The sequence below is a fragment of the Acomys minous genome (assembly GCF_964271855.1).
Source record: "Acomys minous genome assembly, chromosome: 15".
NCBI classification, from domain to species: Eukaryota; Metazoa; Chordata; class Mammalia; order Rodentia; family Muridae; genus Acomys; species Acomys minous.
The window spans coordinates 96,708,879-96,724,392 of record NC_140497.1 but is presented as its reverse complement, the minus strand read 5'-3'; the positions used below and the strand labels follow the sequence as shown (position 1 = coordinate 96,724,392).

General features: G+C 43.9%; 1 protein-coding gene and 1 long non-coding RNA gene across 16 annotated transcripts in view; one reads left to right on the top strand and one right to left on the bottom strand.

The window, feature by feature from the left end:
• The window catches only part of EVI5 (ecotropic viral integration site 5), a 151,531-nt gene that overhangs the window by 46,083 nt on the left and 89,934 nt on the right, over window positions 1–15,514 (top strand). For all 15 annotated transcript variants that reach the window (XM_084758770.1, XM_084758761.1, XM_084758768.1 and 12 more), the window contains exons 3-7: window positions 6,383–6,572; window positions 9,751–9,975; window positions 11,076–11,150; window positions 11,716–11,841; window positions 14,728–14,871. In XM_084758770.1, coding sequence (XP_084614896.1) covers window positions 6,383–6,572; window positions 9,751–9,975; window positions 11,076–11,150; window positions 11,716–11,841; window positions 14,728–14,871 — 760 coding nt within the window. The remainder of the gene's footprint in view (window positions 1–6,382; window positions 6,573–9,750; window positions 9,976–11,075; window positions 11,151–11,715; window positions 11,842–14,727; window positions 14,872–15,514) is intronic.
• Window positions 1,009–5,023, bottom strand: LOC311584443. The gene is made up of 2 exons (XR_014774882.1): window positions 4,736–5,023; window positions 1,009–3,960 (listed from the first exon to the last, which is right to left on the bottom strand). It is a non-coding gene; the product is annotated as an uncharacterized lncRNA (long non-coding RNA).

Below are 15,514 nucleotides of genomic sequence, written 5' to 3'. Positions count from 1 at the left end.
ATACAGGAAACTTGACAAAGCAGATAATTAATTGTTCACAACTCCTTCTCCCTCCCCTCCCCTCCCCTCCCCTCCCCTCCCCTCCCCTCCCCTCCCCTCCCCTCCCCTCCCCTCCCCTCTGCTCCCCCTCCTTCTCTGTTTTTCCAGACAGGATCTCTCTGTGTAGCCTTGGCTGTCTTGGACTCACTTTGTAGACCAGGCTGGCCTTGAACTCACAGTGATCCACCTGCCTCTGCCTCCCAAGTGCTGGGATTAAAGGCGTGCGCCACCACTGCCTGGCTCACAAACCTCTTTACAAAGTGTACCAAAAATACTAAAGTCAAATCATTTGAAGCATATTTTGGAAAATTCGCAGTTCGCCGTATCCTCGCCAGGGCCACCTCCATTCCTTCTTTTTCTCTTTGGGAAATAAGCTAGAATAAACAGCAAAAACCTAAAACACGTAAGAAACACAGGTACAAAAGCAAAACCCATAATAATACAAAATTGGAAACAAGCAAAAGACCAGTAAGATTAAAAAATAAAAAAGCCCTAACAAAGCAGTAATCTATAAAAACACCATACTGCTGGGCATGGGCTAGGAACTTGTCCTGATTATACCCCAGAGTTTTGTATATGTTTTATTTTCATTTTCATTCAATTCTAAAAAGTTTTTAATTTTCTTCTTGATTTCTGTCTTGCCCCACTCTGTAGTAGTGAGCTGTTCAGTTGATATTCAGCTGTAAACAGTGGTGGTCTAATAGCAAGCAGATTATTATTTCAGTTTTTAAAAAAATATCTGTTAAGATTTGTTTTATTTCTCAAGTATGTGGTTCAGTTTTGGAGAATGCTCCATGCACTGCTGAGAAACAGCATATTTTTTGGTGTTTGGGTGAAATGTTTGAAAATATCTGTTAAGTACATTAGATTTATGATGTTGTTAGATTCTGTCTGGATGGCCCATTGGCAAGAGGTGGGCACTGGAGTTACCCATCAGAGTGTCAGGATCACTATGTGATTTTACCTGTAGTAGTGCTTTTTTTTTTTTTTTTTTTAAATAAACTTGGATGCCCTTTTGTTTGGTGTATACATGTTTAGAATGACAATATCGTCTTGGTGGTTTTTCCTTTGGGTATGCACTGTCCTTTCCTATCTTTTCTGATTAATTTTGTTCTGAAGTCTTGATTTTGTTTTTTCCTTCGAGGCAGGGTTTTTCTGTGTATTCTTGGCTGTCCTGGACTCGCCTTGTAGACCAACCAGGCTGGCCTCGAACTCACATCGATCTGCCTCCCGCTGCCTCCCGAGTGCTGGGATTAAAGGCGTGCGCCACCACACCTGGCTTTTTTTTTTTTTTTTTTTTTAGATTTATTTATTTACTGTGTATAGTGTTCTGTCTGCATGTGAGCCTGCATGCCAGAAGAGGGCATCAGATCTCATTATAGATGTGGTGGCTAGGAATTGAACTCAGGACCTCTGGAAGAACAGCCAGCCAGTGCTCTTAACCTCTGAGCCGTCTCTCCAGCCCCAAGGTGTAGTTCTTGTATGCTACAGAAGGATGGATTCTATTTTCTAATTAATTGTTAGGCGGTGTCTTATTGGGGGAATTGAAACCATTAATATTGAGGGTTATTACTGAGCAGTGTTTATTCATCCCCTGTGTTTGTGGGGGGTTTTCCTCCGTCTTTTGACTTACTGGTTTGGGATTATGTATTCCAGTGTTTCCTTGAGGCCCCTTCTACGGAGCTGGATTGGTGGATAGAGACTGTTTACATTTTGTTTATTATGGGATACTTTCCTTTTCCCATATATTGTGGTTGATAGTTTTGTTAGATACAGTAGTCTGGGCTGGTATCTGTGGACTCCTGGGAGTAGAGCCTCCATCCAGGCCCTTTTGCTTTTACATCCACCATTGAGAAGTTAGGTGTTACTATAATGGATCAGCTTTTATATGTTACTTTTTATGTCTTACTGTCTTTTTCCCTTAGCTTTTACTGTTCTGTCTTTGTCCTGTGTATGTGTCGTCTGGAATTTCTTTTCTGGTCCTATCTGCTTGGTGTTCTTGTATGCTTCTTGTACCTTGATAGGAGCCCCTTCCCCCTCTTTAAAATATTTTTTTTTAATATTTATTTTTTCATTATACAGTGTTCTGCCTGCATGTGAGCCAGCAGGCCAGAAGAGGGCACCAGGTCTCATTATAGATGGTTGTGAGCCACCATGTGGTTTCTGGGAGTTGAACTCATAACCTTTAGAAGAGCAACCAGTGCTCTTAACCTCTGAGCCACCTCTCCAGCCCCTTTTTAAAGGTTTGCTTTGAGACTGGGTTTCTCTGTGTAACAGCCCTGGCTATCCTAGACTTTGTAGATCAGGCTGGCCTTGAACTCACAGAGACCAACCTGCCTCTGCCTCCAGAATGCTGAGATTAAAGGTGTACGCCACCATATCTGGCTAGGAGCTACCTTCTTTACGTGAGGGAAATTTTCTTCTATGATTTTGTTGAAAGTATTTTTTGTGACTTTGATTTGGTGGTCACTGCGGTCTTCTCTTACTCCTGGATATTTTTAGATTTAACTTTTTTTTTTTTTTTTTTGGCTGAGGAATCGCTGTTTCTTCTACTTTGTCTTCAACCTGGGATTTTTCTTTTCCATGTCTTGTATTCTTTTTGTGAGGCTTACCTCTGAGGTTTGTTTGATTTCCTAAATTTCTGTTTGGGTTTTCTTTATGATTCTATTTGCACTTTTAAATCTTGAACTGTTTTACTCATTTTTCTACTACTGTTTGTGTTTTCAAAGACTTCATTAAAGGATTTATTCATAACCGTTTTAGGATGGTTGGGTTTTTTTTTTTTTTTTTTTTTTTGGTTTTTCATGACAGGGTTTCTCTGTGTACCCTTGAGTGTCCTGGGCTCTCTTTATAGATGAGGCTGGCCTTGAATGCACAGAGATCCACCTGCCTCTGCCTCCCCAAGTGCTGGGATTACAGGCGTGCGCCACCATGACCAACTCGCTTTAGGATCCTTAAATAAATTAATAATTGAAGTCCGTGTCTTGTGTTTCAGCTAACTTGCCGTCCTCAGGGCCAGCTTTAGTAGTGTTGCTGGCGTGTGGTCTCCACATGTGACCTGTGCCGTCATGTCTGCGCTTTTGCACCGATGTCTAGGCATCAGGGGTTGGGATGGTTGAGGTGCCGTAGGTGTTGATGTCTGGTCTTGTCTTCGTTGAGAGGGTTGTTCCAGCCCTTGGTTTCTGGTGCCCACTCGGGTACAGGATGCTTCTTGGGTTGGCGGGTGGCAGAGAAGAGTAGAGGTGGACGAGGAGAGCAGGCTGAGGGCAGCCTCAAGAAAGATCCGAGGGGATTCTCTCTACCCCAGGAGGTGGGGGTGGGGTTCTCAGAGTGTTTGAGGTTTGGTTGGAAGAGGGCATCCTGCAGGTCGGTTGCAGTAAGGCAGACACTAATCAAGACAGGCAGGAACGAAAGGGCTCGAGTCCCTGCCAGCTGTGACCGCTGGGGTTGACAAAAAGGAATGGAGGGCTGACAGGATCCGCAGGAAGAGGAGAGCTGCGTCCACACCACAGCCTGGCGGAGTCCTCAGGAATAGAGGTGGGGAAGGAGAAGAGGAACCCCCAAGCTGACCGCTTTAGGGCTGGGGTGAGACCGGAGGAATGGTCATGGAAGACAGGAAGTAGAGTGGAAATTGCCTACCCGAATCCAGGTTGCTGCGTCTCTTGGGAGGATCCAAGGCGGAGAGTGTTTCCAGTACTGATAGCTGACACAAAGGAATGGGGTGCGGGGAGGAGGGAGGGCCGAGTGCTCCCACAGAAGGGCACAGGCCTGGGTCCGCTTTATACTTCGATACTGGCTTGTGAGAGTGACGTCAGTTCCGTGCTGGCTGGCACTTGGCATGCTGAGACTTTAGGATTTTAGCCGTGTTAATGTGTGGTTTAAATTATATTTTTGTGTTGTGTAAAGACATTGATGTGAGGCCTGGAGAGAGATGGCTCAGAGGTTAAGAGCACTGACTGCTCTTCCAAGGTCCTGAGTTCAATTCCCAGCAACCGCATGGTGGCTCACAACCATCTATAACGTGATCTGCTGCCCTCTTCCGACCTGTAGATGTACATGCAGACAGAGCACTGTGTACAAGTCGCAGAGTCTTGAAACCCCTGCACATTCTAGATATGCCACAATAAACCACACCACGTTATAGGTTATAAAAGGTTATAAGTTCTATCCATGTTTGATCTTCAGAGCACTGAGCTGAATGTTGCAGATCCGACTTCTAAAGGGTAAGATTTTATAATCTACAAAATAGGATTTAATTCATGTTTCTTTTCAGCCTCAGTTTTCATATTTCTTTAAGTAGTACCGAGAGCATTTTCTGTGCTCCAAACGGATGATTGTTTTTGAGAATTTACTGAAAGCCGCATTAAATAAACAAATACACCCTTTAGGACTCTTCCTGTCTGAACCATTTATAATTTACATTTTTATGGCCACATTTTCTAGACTTCCTTTTAAAACCCTTGCATATGTAATTGAAATTAAGGATTTAATATTGTAATGAGTCATGGGTTTCCTTTTTTTTTTTTTTTTAAGAATTCTTTATTTATTTTATGTGTGAGTGCTCTATCTGCATTTACACCTGCATGCAGGGGGAGGGCATCAGATCACATTGTAGATGGTTGTGAGCCACCGTGTGGTTGCTGGGAGTTGAACTCAGGTCTTCTGAAAGAGCAGTCAGTGTCCTCAACCTCTGAGCCATCTCTCCAGCCCAGATTTTTGGTTTTCCAGGCAAGGTTTTTCTGTGTAGCTTGGCTGTCCTGGATCTCACTCTGTAGACCGGGCTGGCCTTGAACTCAAGGAGATCTGCCTGGCCCTGCCTCCCAAGTGCTGGGATTAAAGACACGCACCACCGCCACCTGGCTGGAATAGATGTTTTTACATTTCCTTAACCACTTTTCTTTAGAGAGGAGCCAAAAACAGACCTGTAAAGTCAAAAGCCAGCAGGGATCTTAAGAGAAAACCCCAGTTGACAGGACGAGCTCAGTGATGTGGGCAGAGGATTACAGAGGTTAGGAGACTGCTGTGCCTACTGCTGCTGGCTAGGAAGCTACGTGCCACATCCTTATGTACAGTGTACAATTGCAAGTGTAGATACTTTGTTAGATAGGTCACGTGTGTGTGTGTGTGTGTGTGTGTGTGTGTGTGTGTGCGCGCGCGCGCGCGCGTGTGTAGGGGTTTGGTTAATCATTACTTTTAGATCTGGTCAGATAGTAAACTTGATATAGTTTTATGGATTAGTAAGTCTATAATTTCTGCTGAGTTTTTTCAAATACATTTTCTTTTCCCCATGGATCTACTCCCACCCAAACTGTCCTATTTTGAATTTAAAACATCTTAAAATTACATCTGTCTGTCTGTCATCTGTCTGTCTGTCTGTCTGTCTGTCTGTCTATCATCTATGCATGTACCTATCATCTATCTGTCTGTCACCATCTATCTAATCATTTGTTTATTGAGGCCCCATGTGTGGAGATCAGAGGAGAACTTGTGGGAATTGGGGCTCTCTTTCTACCATGTGAGCCCCAGGCATCGAACTCAGGTCATTAGCAGATTCCTTCACTTGTTCAGCCACTTTTATTGGCCCTTGAATTGTTTTTGAAAGCGTCCATGCTGGTCTCACAACTTCCTGCCTCAGCCTCTTGCGCAGTGTATTCTATTCTGAGACTGTTGGTGTCGGCCACTGCGCTGAGCTCCTTCGCACATGTGGAGGTCGGAAGAGAACGCAGGGGAGTCGGTTCCCTCTTCACCGTGTGAGGGCTGGGGATTGAGCCTTCTCAGTGGCTTCTTTTTTTAAATTTATTTTCAGTGATAATGAGTATGAATTCTATTGGGCTGATCGTACTAAAATGCTTGTACCTTACTACCTCAGTTTTTTTAAACTGCTGTGCATAGTGAAAAAGTGCAAAGGTTGCTGATTTCAACCAAACAAAAATTGTTAAAACTATGTCTCAAAGCCAGCATGAAGGCACTTACCTTTAATCCTTTCTGGTGGCAGAGGCAGGAGGATCTCTGAGTTTGAGGACAGCCTATTCTACAGAGTGAGTTCTAGGACAGCCAGGGCTATCCTGTCTCAAAAAACTAACCAACCAACCAACCAACCAAACAAACAAAAGAACTTGTGACTTACTGGGGCATGGTTGCACATGCCTTTAATCCCAGGGGAGCTCTGAGCTCAAGGCCTGCCTGATGAACACAGTCCCAGGACAGCCAGGGCTACGCAGAGAAACTCTTACCTAGAAAAAAATGACAACAGCTAATTATTGTAGTGAAGTTTTAGATGCCGCCATTACCGTGTCTAGTATCACCTGAGATGATACCTCAGACAGTTTTGACTGTGCTCCAGGTTGATAGAGACGGACAGCAAGTCTTTACGATCTGTGAACGGGTCGAGAAGAAACAGCGGTTCCTCTCTTGTGTCGAGTTCATCAGCCTCCAGCAACCTCAGCCACCTGGAGGAAGATTCCTGGATTCTTTGGGGAAGAATCGTGAACGAGTGGGACGATGTGCGCAAGAAAAAAGAAAAGCAAGTAAAGGTATTTACGTTAAAAAAATTATTTTAGTATTTATTTTTTAATTATTTATTTGCCTTACGCCCTGATCGTAGCCCCCTCCCCTCTCCTGGTCCCATCCTCCTTACCTCTTCCCCCTCTCCTCCTCCTCCTCCCCCTCAGAAAAGGGGAGCTTCCACCCCCCCCCCCAGGCCCATCAAGTGGCATCAGAACTCAGTGCGTCCTCTTCCCCTGTGGCCTGGCCATGGAGAAGTGATTTAAAAGCAGGCAATAGAGTCCACGCCAGAGAAAGCCCCTGCTCCCCTTACTAGTGGACCCACATAAGGACTGACCTGCCCATCGGCTGCATCTGTGTAGGGGACCTAGGTCCTTGGTTGGTGCTTCCGTCTCTGTGTCCCCCCCGGGGCCCTGGCTACTTGGCACTGGTGGTCTTCTTGTGGAGCTCTTGTCCTCTCCCTTCTGTGCTTGCCCCACTCTTCCACAAGTCTCCCTGAGGTCTGCCAGGGTTTGGCTGTGAGTTTCAGTTTCAGCATCAGTTCTGAATGGCTGCTGGGTGGAGCCCCTTAGAGGACAGCTCTGCTAGGCTCCTGTCTGTTAGTATAGCGGAATAGCATTACCAGGTGCCGGCTAGCTCTCTCCTATGGGGTGGGTCCCAGGCTGGCCAGGCATCGGTTGGGCATTCTCTCAATCTCCACTTTATTTTTTATCTCTGCACATCTTGTAGGCAAGGTAAATTTTGGGTTGATGCTTTTGCGGGTGGGTTGGTGTTCCCCTCCCCCCACCAGGAGTCTTGTCTAGTTAGAGGGTGGGCTCTTCAGACACAGGGTTTCTCTGTGTCGCCTTGGCTGTCCTGGGTCTCGCTTTGTAGACCAGGCTGGCCTCAAACTCACAATAGTCTGCCTCCCTCCCAAGTGCTGGGATTAAAGGCGTGCGCCACCACCGCCCGGCGGGCTCTTCAGTCTTTGTGACCCCTGCTACTAGGATTCTCAGATAGAGTCCTCCCCATGTCTTCTCAGGAGCCTACCCTGACTGGTCTCCAGCCTGTCACAGAGATGCCCCCCCATCCCAGGGCCTCTGCAGGTCCCCGCTCTCCCCAGGTCTGATCTCCACCCTCATTCCTCTCCATGCCTTGTCCCCCATTGGTCAACCACTTGGGCTGTCAATTCTGTTTCCCCTTCTGAGTGAGATTTAAGCATCGTCCCTTGTTACTTATCTGCATTTGGTCTGTACGTCGTAATGTTTATCCTGTACCATATGGCTAATATCCACTTATAAGTGAGTATGTACCATGCATGTCTTTTTGGGTTTGGTCTACCTTACTCAGAATGATCTTTTCTAGTTCCATCCATTTGCCTGCAGATGTCAAGATTTCCTTGTTTTTAATAGCCGAGTAGTATTCCATTGTGTAAATTACCACTCAGCCATTCTTCGCTTGAGGGACATCTGGGTAGTTTCCAGTTTCTGCCTATTATGACTAAAGATGCTATGAACATAGTTGGACAAATGTCCTTGTTGTATAGTGGAGGATCTTTCGGGTCTATGCCCAGGAGTGGGATAGCTGGGTCTTGAGGTAGCGCTAGTCCCAATTTTCTGAGAAAGTGCCAGATTTATTTCCAAAGTGGTTGTACAAGTTTGCACTCCCACCAGCAATGGAGGAGTGTTCCCCTTTCTCCACATCCTCGCCAGCATGTGTTGTCACTTGATTTTTTTAACTTAGCCATTCTGACTGGTGTAAGATGGAATCTCAGAGTCATTTTGATTTGTATTTCCCTGATGACTAAAGATGTTGAACATTTTTTCAGTGTTTCTCGGCCATTCAGTATTCCTCTGTTGAGAATTCTGTTTAGCTCTGTACCACATTTTTTAATTGGATTATTTGGTTTGGTGGTATTTTAATTTTTTTGAGTTCTTTATATATTTTGGATATTAGCCCTCTGTTAGTTGTAAGGTTGGTGAAGATCTTTTCCCAGTCTGTAGGCTGTCGCTTTGTTCTGTTGACAGTGTCCTTTGCCTTCCAGAAGCTTTTCGGCTTCATGAGGTCCCACTGATTAATTGTTGATCTTAGAGCCTGAGCTGTTGGTGTGCTGTTCAGGAAGTTGTCTCCTGTGCCAATGAGTTCAAGGCTCCTCCCCACTTTCTCTCTCCCCGTCCCCCACCCCCCTTGGTTTTGTTTTTGCTTTTGTTTTTGAGACAGCCTTGGCTGTCCTGGACTCATTTTTTAGACCAGGCTGGCCTCGAACTTACAGCGATCCACCTGCCTCTGTCTGCCGAGCACTGGGGTTAAAGGCGTGCGCCACCACACCTGGCCTCCCACTCTCTCTTTAACAGATTGAATGTTTCTGGGTTTCTGTTGAGGTCTTTGATCCCCTTGGACTTATGTTTTGTTCAGGGTGATAGATATGGTTCTAGGTATTTGTATTGTTCACTGAAGTTTCTTTTTCTTATCCCAGAGAGGATCAAACATAGACTTAATATGTCATCAGACAAACAGAAGGAGTCTAGTAATTTCTGAGCTGTGTTAGGAACAGGTTGGTTTTATATGTCTCAGCACCCATATGTGATAGCAGTTCTAGTCTGTAGAAAGTCAGAGTTGAAAATTATTTTTGAGAATTAGTTAAAATTTTCCATTTTATAAATTTAGAAATGAAACTGTGGCACTCTGTCTGTATTTTGCCTTTTCCGTGTAACAGCTCTTTGAATGTGGTGGGTGTGCAGCATGACCTTTAGCTGTGTGGACGGTCGGGTCCTTAATAACTTTACAGGACACATCTTAGTGGAATGACAGTCTATCCACGGCTTTGTAGTCCCTGATCAGAACTTACCTGAAGGCCAAATCTCAGCCTTGCTTAAAGAATTTCATAGTTGTTGATTATGATTATTATGACTATGAGTTGTTATTATTATAAAGATTTATTTATTATGTACACAATGTTCTCTCTGCCAGAAGAGGACACCAAATCTCATTATAGATGGTTGTGAGCCACCATGTGGTTGCTGGGAATTGAACTCAGGACCTTTAGAAGAACAGCCAGTGCTCTTAACCTCTGAGCCATCTCTCCAGCCCCTCATAGTTTATTATTATATAGACTTTGTAAGTATAAATTTGATAAAGTTTCCCATTCCAACATTCTGCTCCCCAGAGCTCTTTCTTGGGTTATTAGATATGAAGGATTTGAAGTTTCTGCTTTTCTTTTGTTTTCAGGAGCTTGTTCGTAAAGGGATACCTCATCACTTCAGAGCGATAGTTTGGCAACTTCTATGCGATGCACAGAGCATGTCTATTAAGGACCAGTACTCAGAACTCCTGAAAATGACGTCACCCTGTGAAAAGCTGATCAGAAGGGACATTGCTAGAACTTACCCAGAACACAATTTTTTTAAGGAAAAAGATAGCCTTGGGCAGGAGGTTTTATTTAACGTAATGAAGGTAAGCTCTATTTATTACTTTTAAAAAGGGATTTGTAAAAGATTGAAGTTACATATTTCCATAAGTGCATGATAATCAGGGCTCGGTTGAGTGCACTTTTCACTCTTAATTCGGAAGCTTCATCATCATGAAGTTTGGAGAACTTTCTAGAAAATCCATCACCTTTATAGTGGTTTGGGGCCAGTTGCAGCTGGCCTGTCTCTACTGACACGGAACCCTTCACTCATTCCTAGCTTTGGTTTGTTCCCTTATGACTTGTTAACTGGATGCTGGCGTATGTTCTGCCACGTGGCTCGCTGCCTCTTCTCAGCCAAGCAGCTGTCTCCTCCTCAGTGTCTGCTCTGTCTCTCCTGGAAGCCTTCCTCCCTCTGCTGCCTTTGCTATGGACCAGTCAGCTCCTCATTAATGCAGTCAGAAGGTGTTGGAGGGAGTGTTTACCAGATAGGGTGCAGCCTAAGACCGCAACACCAGAGTCCAACCTGTATCAGCTCTCTGCTGGCTCAGAAGTCAGCATCTGAATGTGTAAGAAAAAAGCGTTTACACAGTGCACCCCAACACATCTTATTTACCAGTGGTTGACAAAAAACAACCGACTCTGACTGACCTTGGCAGGGTTCTTTATGACAGAAGATAATTCACACTGTAGCAACGTCATGGTCTGTGATAATGGGGCCTAGGGCTAAGTGTTACAGTTGCTTCTTTAATATTGCCTTTCTATGGTTTCTTTTTCTTCCACCCACCTCTGTGAAATACCAATTTCTTAATTCAGTTGAATTTTACTGTTTTACCTTAACTACTATTTATCTCTATCAGATGAAACTTCACTTGACTTTTAAGCTCCACTACCTTTCTGAGTATAAATTATTTTATTTTCTTTGTCCTTGGGAGCTGCCACTTTCTAATTGGGAAATTGTCAAAAGAAATTTTATTTACTAAACCATTTGCTTTTTAAATATTTATAGAATAACACTCATAACAAGTAAGCAAGAGATTTTCTAAAAAAAAAATGGACTTTTTAATAGTCTCACCAATTTTAGGTTTTTGGAGAAGGAAGATACAATATACACGTTGTATTTTGAACACTGTGTTTTGCTTTTTAGGCGTACTCCTTAGTGGACCGTGAGGTTGGTTACTGTCAAGGCAGTGCTTTCATTGTTGGATTGTTGCTTATGCAGGTGAGTTGGTGCATGTAAGAAGTCAGTTTCTTACAGTCCAATTGGAGAATGTTAAACGCCACCTTCAGTTTTACTGAGTTAAGCAGATTTGTTTTATTTCTCTAAACATAATGTACTTAGTTTGCATTTTTAAAATAAAATGACGCATGGTAATACTATCTTGCCACCAAATGATGTTTCAAATGCTGAGCTGCTGCTTCTCCCTGTCTCAAAAAACAAAACAAAACAAAACAAAAAATGGCTAAGTTCAGTGTCTAGAACCATGTCAAAAAGCTGAGTGTGGTGGTGCGCATGTGTGGCTCAGTGTTGGGAAGGCTTACTCAGTGAGTCCCAGGACAGTGAGAGATCCTGTATGAGGAAAGCGGGATGTATTGAATCTGAGGAATGACACCCAGGGTTGGCCTCTTGGCCTCCGTGAACACCTGACACACACACACACACACACACACACACACACACACACACACACACACACATCAAGGATACTTTGTTTCAAATATTTTGTTTTTTTGTGTGTGTATTGTGAAATGTTGATCTGTGTTGTTATTTTTCCTTTTTAAAACAGATGCCAGAAGAAGAAGCTTTTTGTGTGTTTGTTAAATTAATGCAAGACTACAGACTGCGGGAACTTTTTAAACCAAGTATGGCAGAATTGGGCCTTTGTATGTACCAGTTTGAATGTATGATACAGGTAAAAGTTCACTTTTACCTTTCTTACCCCATTCTCTGAATGCCGTCTTAGCAAACTTTGTTAAAAGCATAGAAGCAAGTGCTGGAGAGATGGCTTGGTGGCTAAAAGCACATTTGGTGCTCTTGTAGAGAGCCTGGCTCAGCTCCCTGCACCCACATGGCGGCTTATAACCATTTATAAGTCCTGTTCTGGGGATCTGGTGCCCTCTTCTGGTCTATGTGGGCAGGAGGCACACACAGTGCATATAGGAACCTGCACGTAAAATAGTTAGACATTTAAAAAACAAAACAAAGCCTGGTGTGGTGGCGCATGCCTTTAATCCCAGCACTTGGGAGGCAGAGGTGGGCGGATTGTTGTGAGTTTGAGGCCAGCCTGGTCTACAAAGTGAGTCCAGGACAGCCAAGGCTAACACAGAGAGACCCTGTCTCGAAAAACCAAACCAAACCAAACCAAACCAAACCAAATAAAACAAAAGGCATAGCAGTAATTGAAAAATTAATCAGTGCTTTAATCCCATGTAGCCTGTTGGTTAGTTTAGCGTGACTAGACCCACTCCTAGTTGAGGAGCTGTCGACAAGCCTCATGGTCTGGTTTTTTTTTTTTTACATTTATTCATTCATTTACTTAATTTATTATTTATATAGTGCTCGGCCCACACGTGAGCCAGCAGGCCAGAAGAGGGCACTAGATCTCATAGATGGCTGTGAGCCACCATGTGGTTGCTGGGAATTGAACTCAGGACCTTTGGAAGAACAGGCAGCGCTCTTAACCTCTGAGCCATCTCTCCAGCCTGTCTGGGGTTTTCTTATTCAAACTTTAAGCACCGGCGTCAGGTGCACCTTAGCCAGTCTGCGTGCTGCTGCTTCTGTTCCTGCTGCATGCCGTTGCTGTTAGGTGGCCTGAGCGGTCGTGTGGGAGGCCGGTTCGTTCATTCCTGAGACTGTGCTGTTCACGCTGTCTCTCCTTTCCCTTCATCTTAATTTCCCCCCTAGCTTAAGATTCAAATTGTTTAGTAGTCATCATGAAGGTGAAGAGGACTGGAATCAAAATCAAGTGGAGATTTTTTAATTTTTTTGTTTTTTATGGTAGAGTCTCACTGTGTGGCCTTGGCTGGCCTAGAACTGCTGTGTAGACCAGACTGGCCTTGAACTCACAGCCATCTGCCTGTTCTTGTTTCCTGAGTGCTGGGATTAAAGGTGTGTTGCACCACACCTGGTGAAAAACATTTTTTTTTTTGAAAATTTTTATCTTTCTGGATTTGGTTTTTATTTTTAAACTTAATTTAAAATTTTATTTAGAAATAAATAACCTTACTGTAGTGTCCTTGAGTAGGAAAGTACAAGTATTCTACTTTTTAAAAAATTGCCTTTATTTTTATGTGCATTGGTGTTTTGCCTGCATGTAGTTCTATGTGATTTTCTGTCAGCTCTTGGAGTTACAGACAGTTGCGAGCTGCCATGTGGGTGCTGGGATTTGAACCTGGGTCTTCTGGAAGAGCAGTCAGTGCCTTTAACTGCTGAACCATCTCCCTAGCCCTTGACTATTCTACGTTTCAGTTAGGTGGAAGGAATTTTAGAATCTGCGTCAGCTTTTCGGCTGACACAAGAGGCAGGTTTCAAAACAGGATTTCTCTGTGTCGCCCTGTGTAAACTAGGCTGGCCTAGAACTTAAGAGACTCTCCCCTTCCTGCTTCCTGAATGTTGGTATTAAAGACGCGCGCAGCCACTTGGCCGAGAGGCAGCTTTGAGGGTCACCTTTCTCTGAAACTATGGAGTCCTGTGTTGCAATAAAAAGTGAAATATTAAGCCAGGTGTGGTGGCGCATGCTTTTAATCCCAGGATTTGGGAGGCAGAGGCAGGTGGATCGCTGTGAGTTTGAGGCCAGCCTGGTCTACAAAGCGAGCCTAGGACAGCCAAGGCTAACATGGAGAGACCCTGTCTCGAAAAACAAAAAAAGTGGAATATTAAATGTTTTTACATTTTAAGAAAAATCAGAATACATCTTGAGGTGATTCTCTGCCCCCCCCCCCCCCAAATAGTAATTTTGTGTGTTGATATAAACCTTAAACTCTGGAGACTATGAGTGTTAAAACTTGGTTGAAGATCTTGTGTTTTTCCTATCCGATGACTGACGATATATAGTCTTGAAAGCTGAGCATGACACTCTTATATTTAAAAGTTTTAAAGAAATATTATAGTTAGTTAAGAAATATAGAAGAAAGCTGGGCATGGTGGTGCATGCCTTTAATCCCAGCACTCGGGAGGCAGAGGCAGGTGGATCCCTGTGAGTTCGAGGCTAGCCTGGTCTACAAAGTGAGTCCAGCATAGCCAAGGCTACACAGAGAAACCCTGTCTCAAAATAAAATAAAACAAAAAAGTATAGAAGGTATTAACAACTGTACTCACCAAGAAGATGAAGTAAACATTTTATGGCTTTGTTGTTCATTGGTGTTTATGGTTTGATAGATGTTTGATTTAAATTTAATTTGGGGGGCTGGAGAGATGGCTCAGAGGTTAAGAGCACTGTCTGTTCTTCCGGAGGTCCTGAACGATTCCCAGCAACCACATGGTGGATCACAACTATCTTCAATAAAATCTGGTGCCCTCTTCTGGTGTGCAGGCAGACATTTGGGCAGAATACTGTATAAATAAAAAAAATTTAATCTGGCTATGATTTTCTTATCAGCGAATCAAGTGTTAAGATGTACCAGAAGTCCCAGGTCTGTGTCATCGCTTTGCTCTTCCTACACTGTAGCTGTCAACTCAAAGTTGGCCTCTGTGTTTCAGTTTTTCTCTTGTTCTGGATGGTCTCTGTGTTTGTTGTATGCTTATCTGGCTCAGAACACTCAGCTTTATTTTGTTTTAACTACTCTTTTCTCTTCTCTAGGAGCATCTTCCAGAACTCTTTGTACATTTCCAATCTCAGAGTTTCCATACGTCAATGTATGCATCGTCCTGGTTCCTGACTATCTTTCTCACAACTTTCCCACTACCAATCGCAACAAGGATATTTGATATCTTTATGTCTGAGGTAAGCTCAAGTGAGCCAACTAGGAATAACAACAGAGTAAAGGAGTCTTTGGGTGAGTTAGAGCAGGGTAGCGCAGGGCGAAGCCAGAGAGTTGGCCGTGCACCGCCCTGCGCTCACAGTTTCTCTCATTAAACCTCATGTAGTAGCCTTGTCGGGCAGGTTCTGGTGACTCCGCGTTTGTGAGACTCACAGGCAGTGCCCGACTGTGGGCATTGCAGCTACCTACCTGGCAACTGTATCCAGGCTTCAAGTATAAACCGCTGGTGTTGGCCCTGCTGTCCTTCATCCTCTTGATCACCTTTGAATGATGCAGTGAGAGTGTTTGAGAAGTAAATCCTCCCACAGTGAGCACTGCTGTGGTGCATCTGTGTCCCGCAGAACAAGACAGATGATTCCTGTAGTTAAGTGTTAAGTGTTCTGTGAATACTTTCCGGTTGTTCCTTGGCTGTCAGTGACATGGCAGTCCTCTGTCTTTTGTTGTGTGAATGTAATATTGTTAGTTACCTCTTGAAAGGATTGGTTTATACAATGTATCTAATTTAGCCTGGACTGGAGTTGTTGAACAGCAATTCACTGTTGCATGTGTTTATGTCCCCTGTAGGGCTACATGGCAGAGAGGAGTCGTTCTAAAGGGACAAGGGGG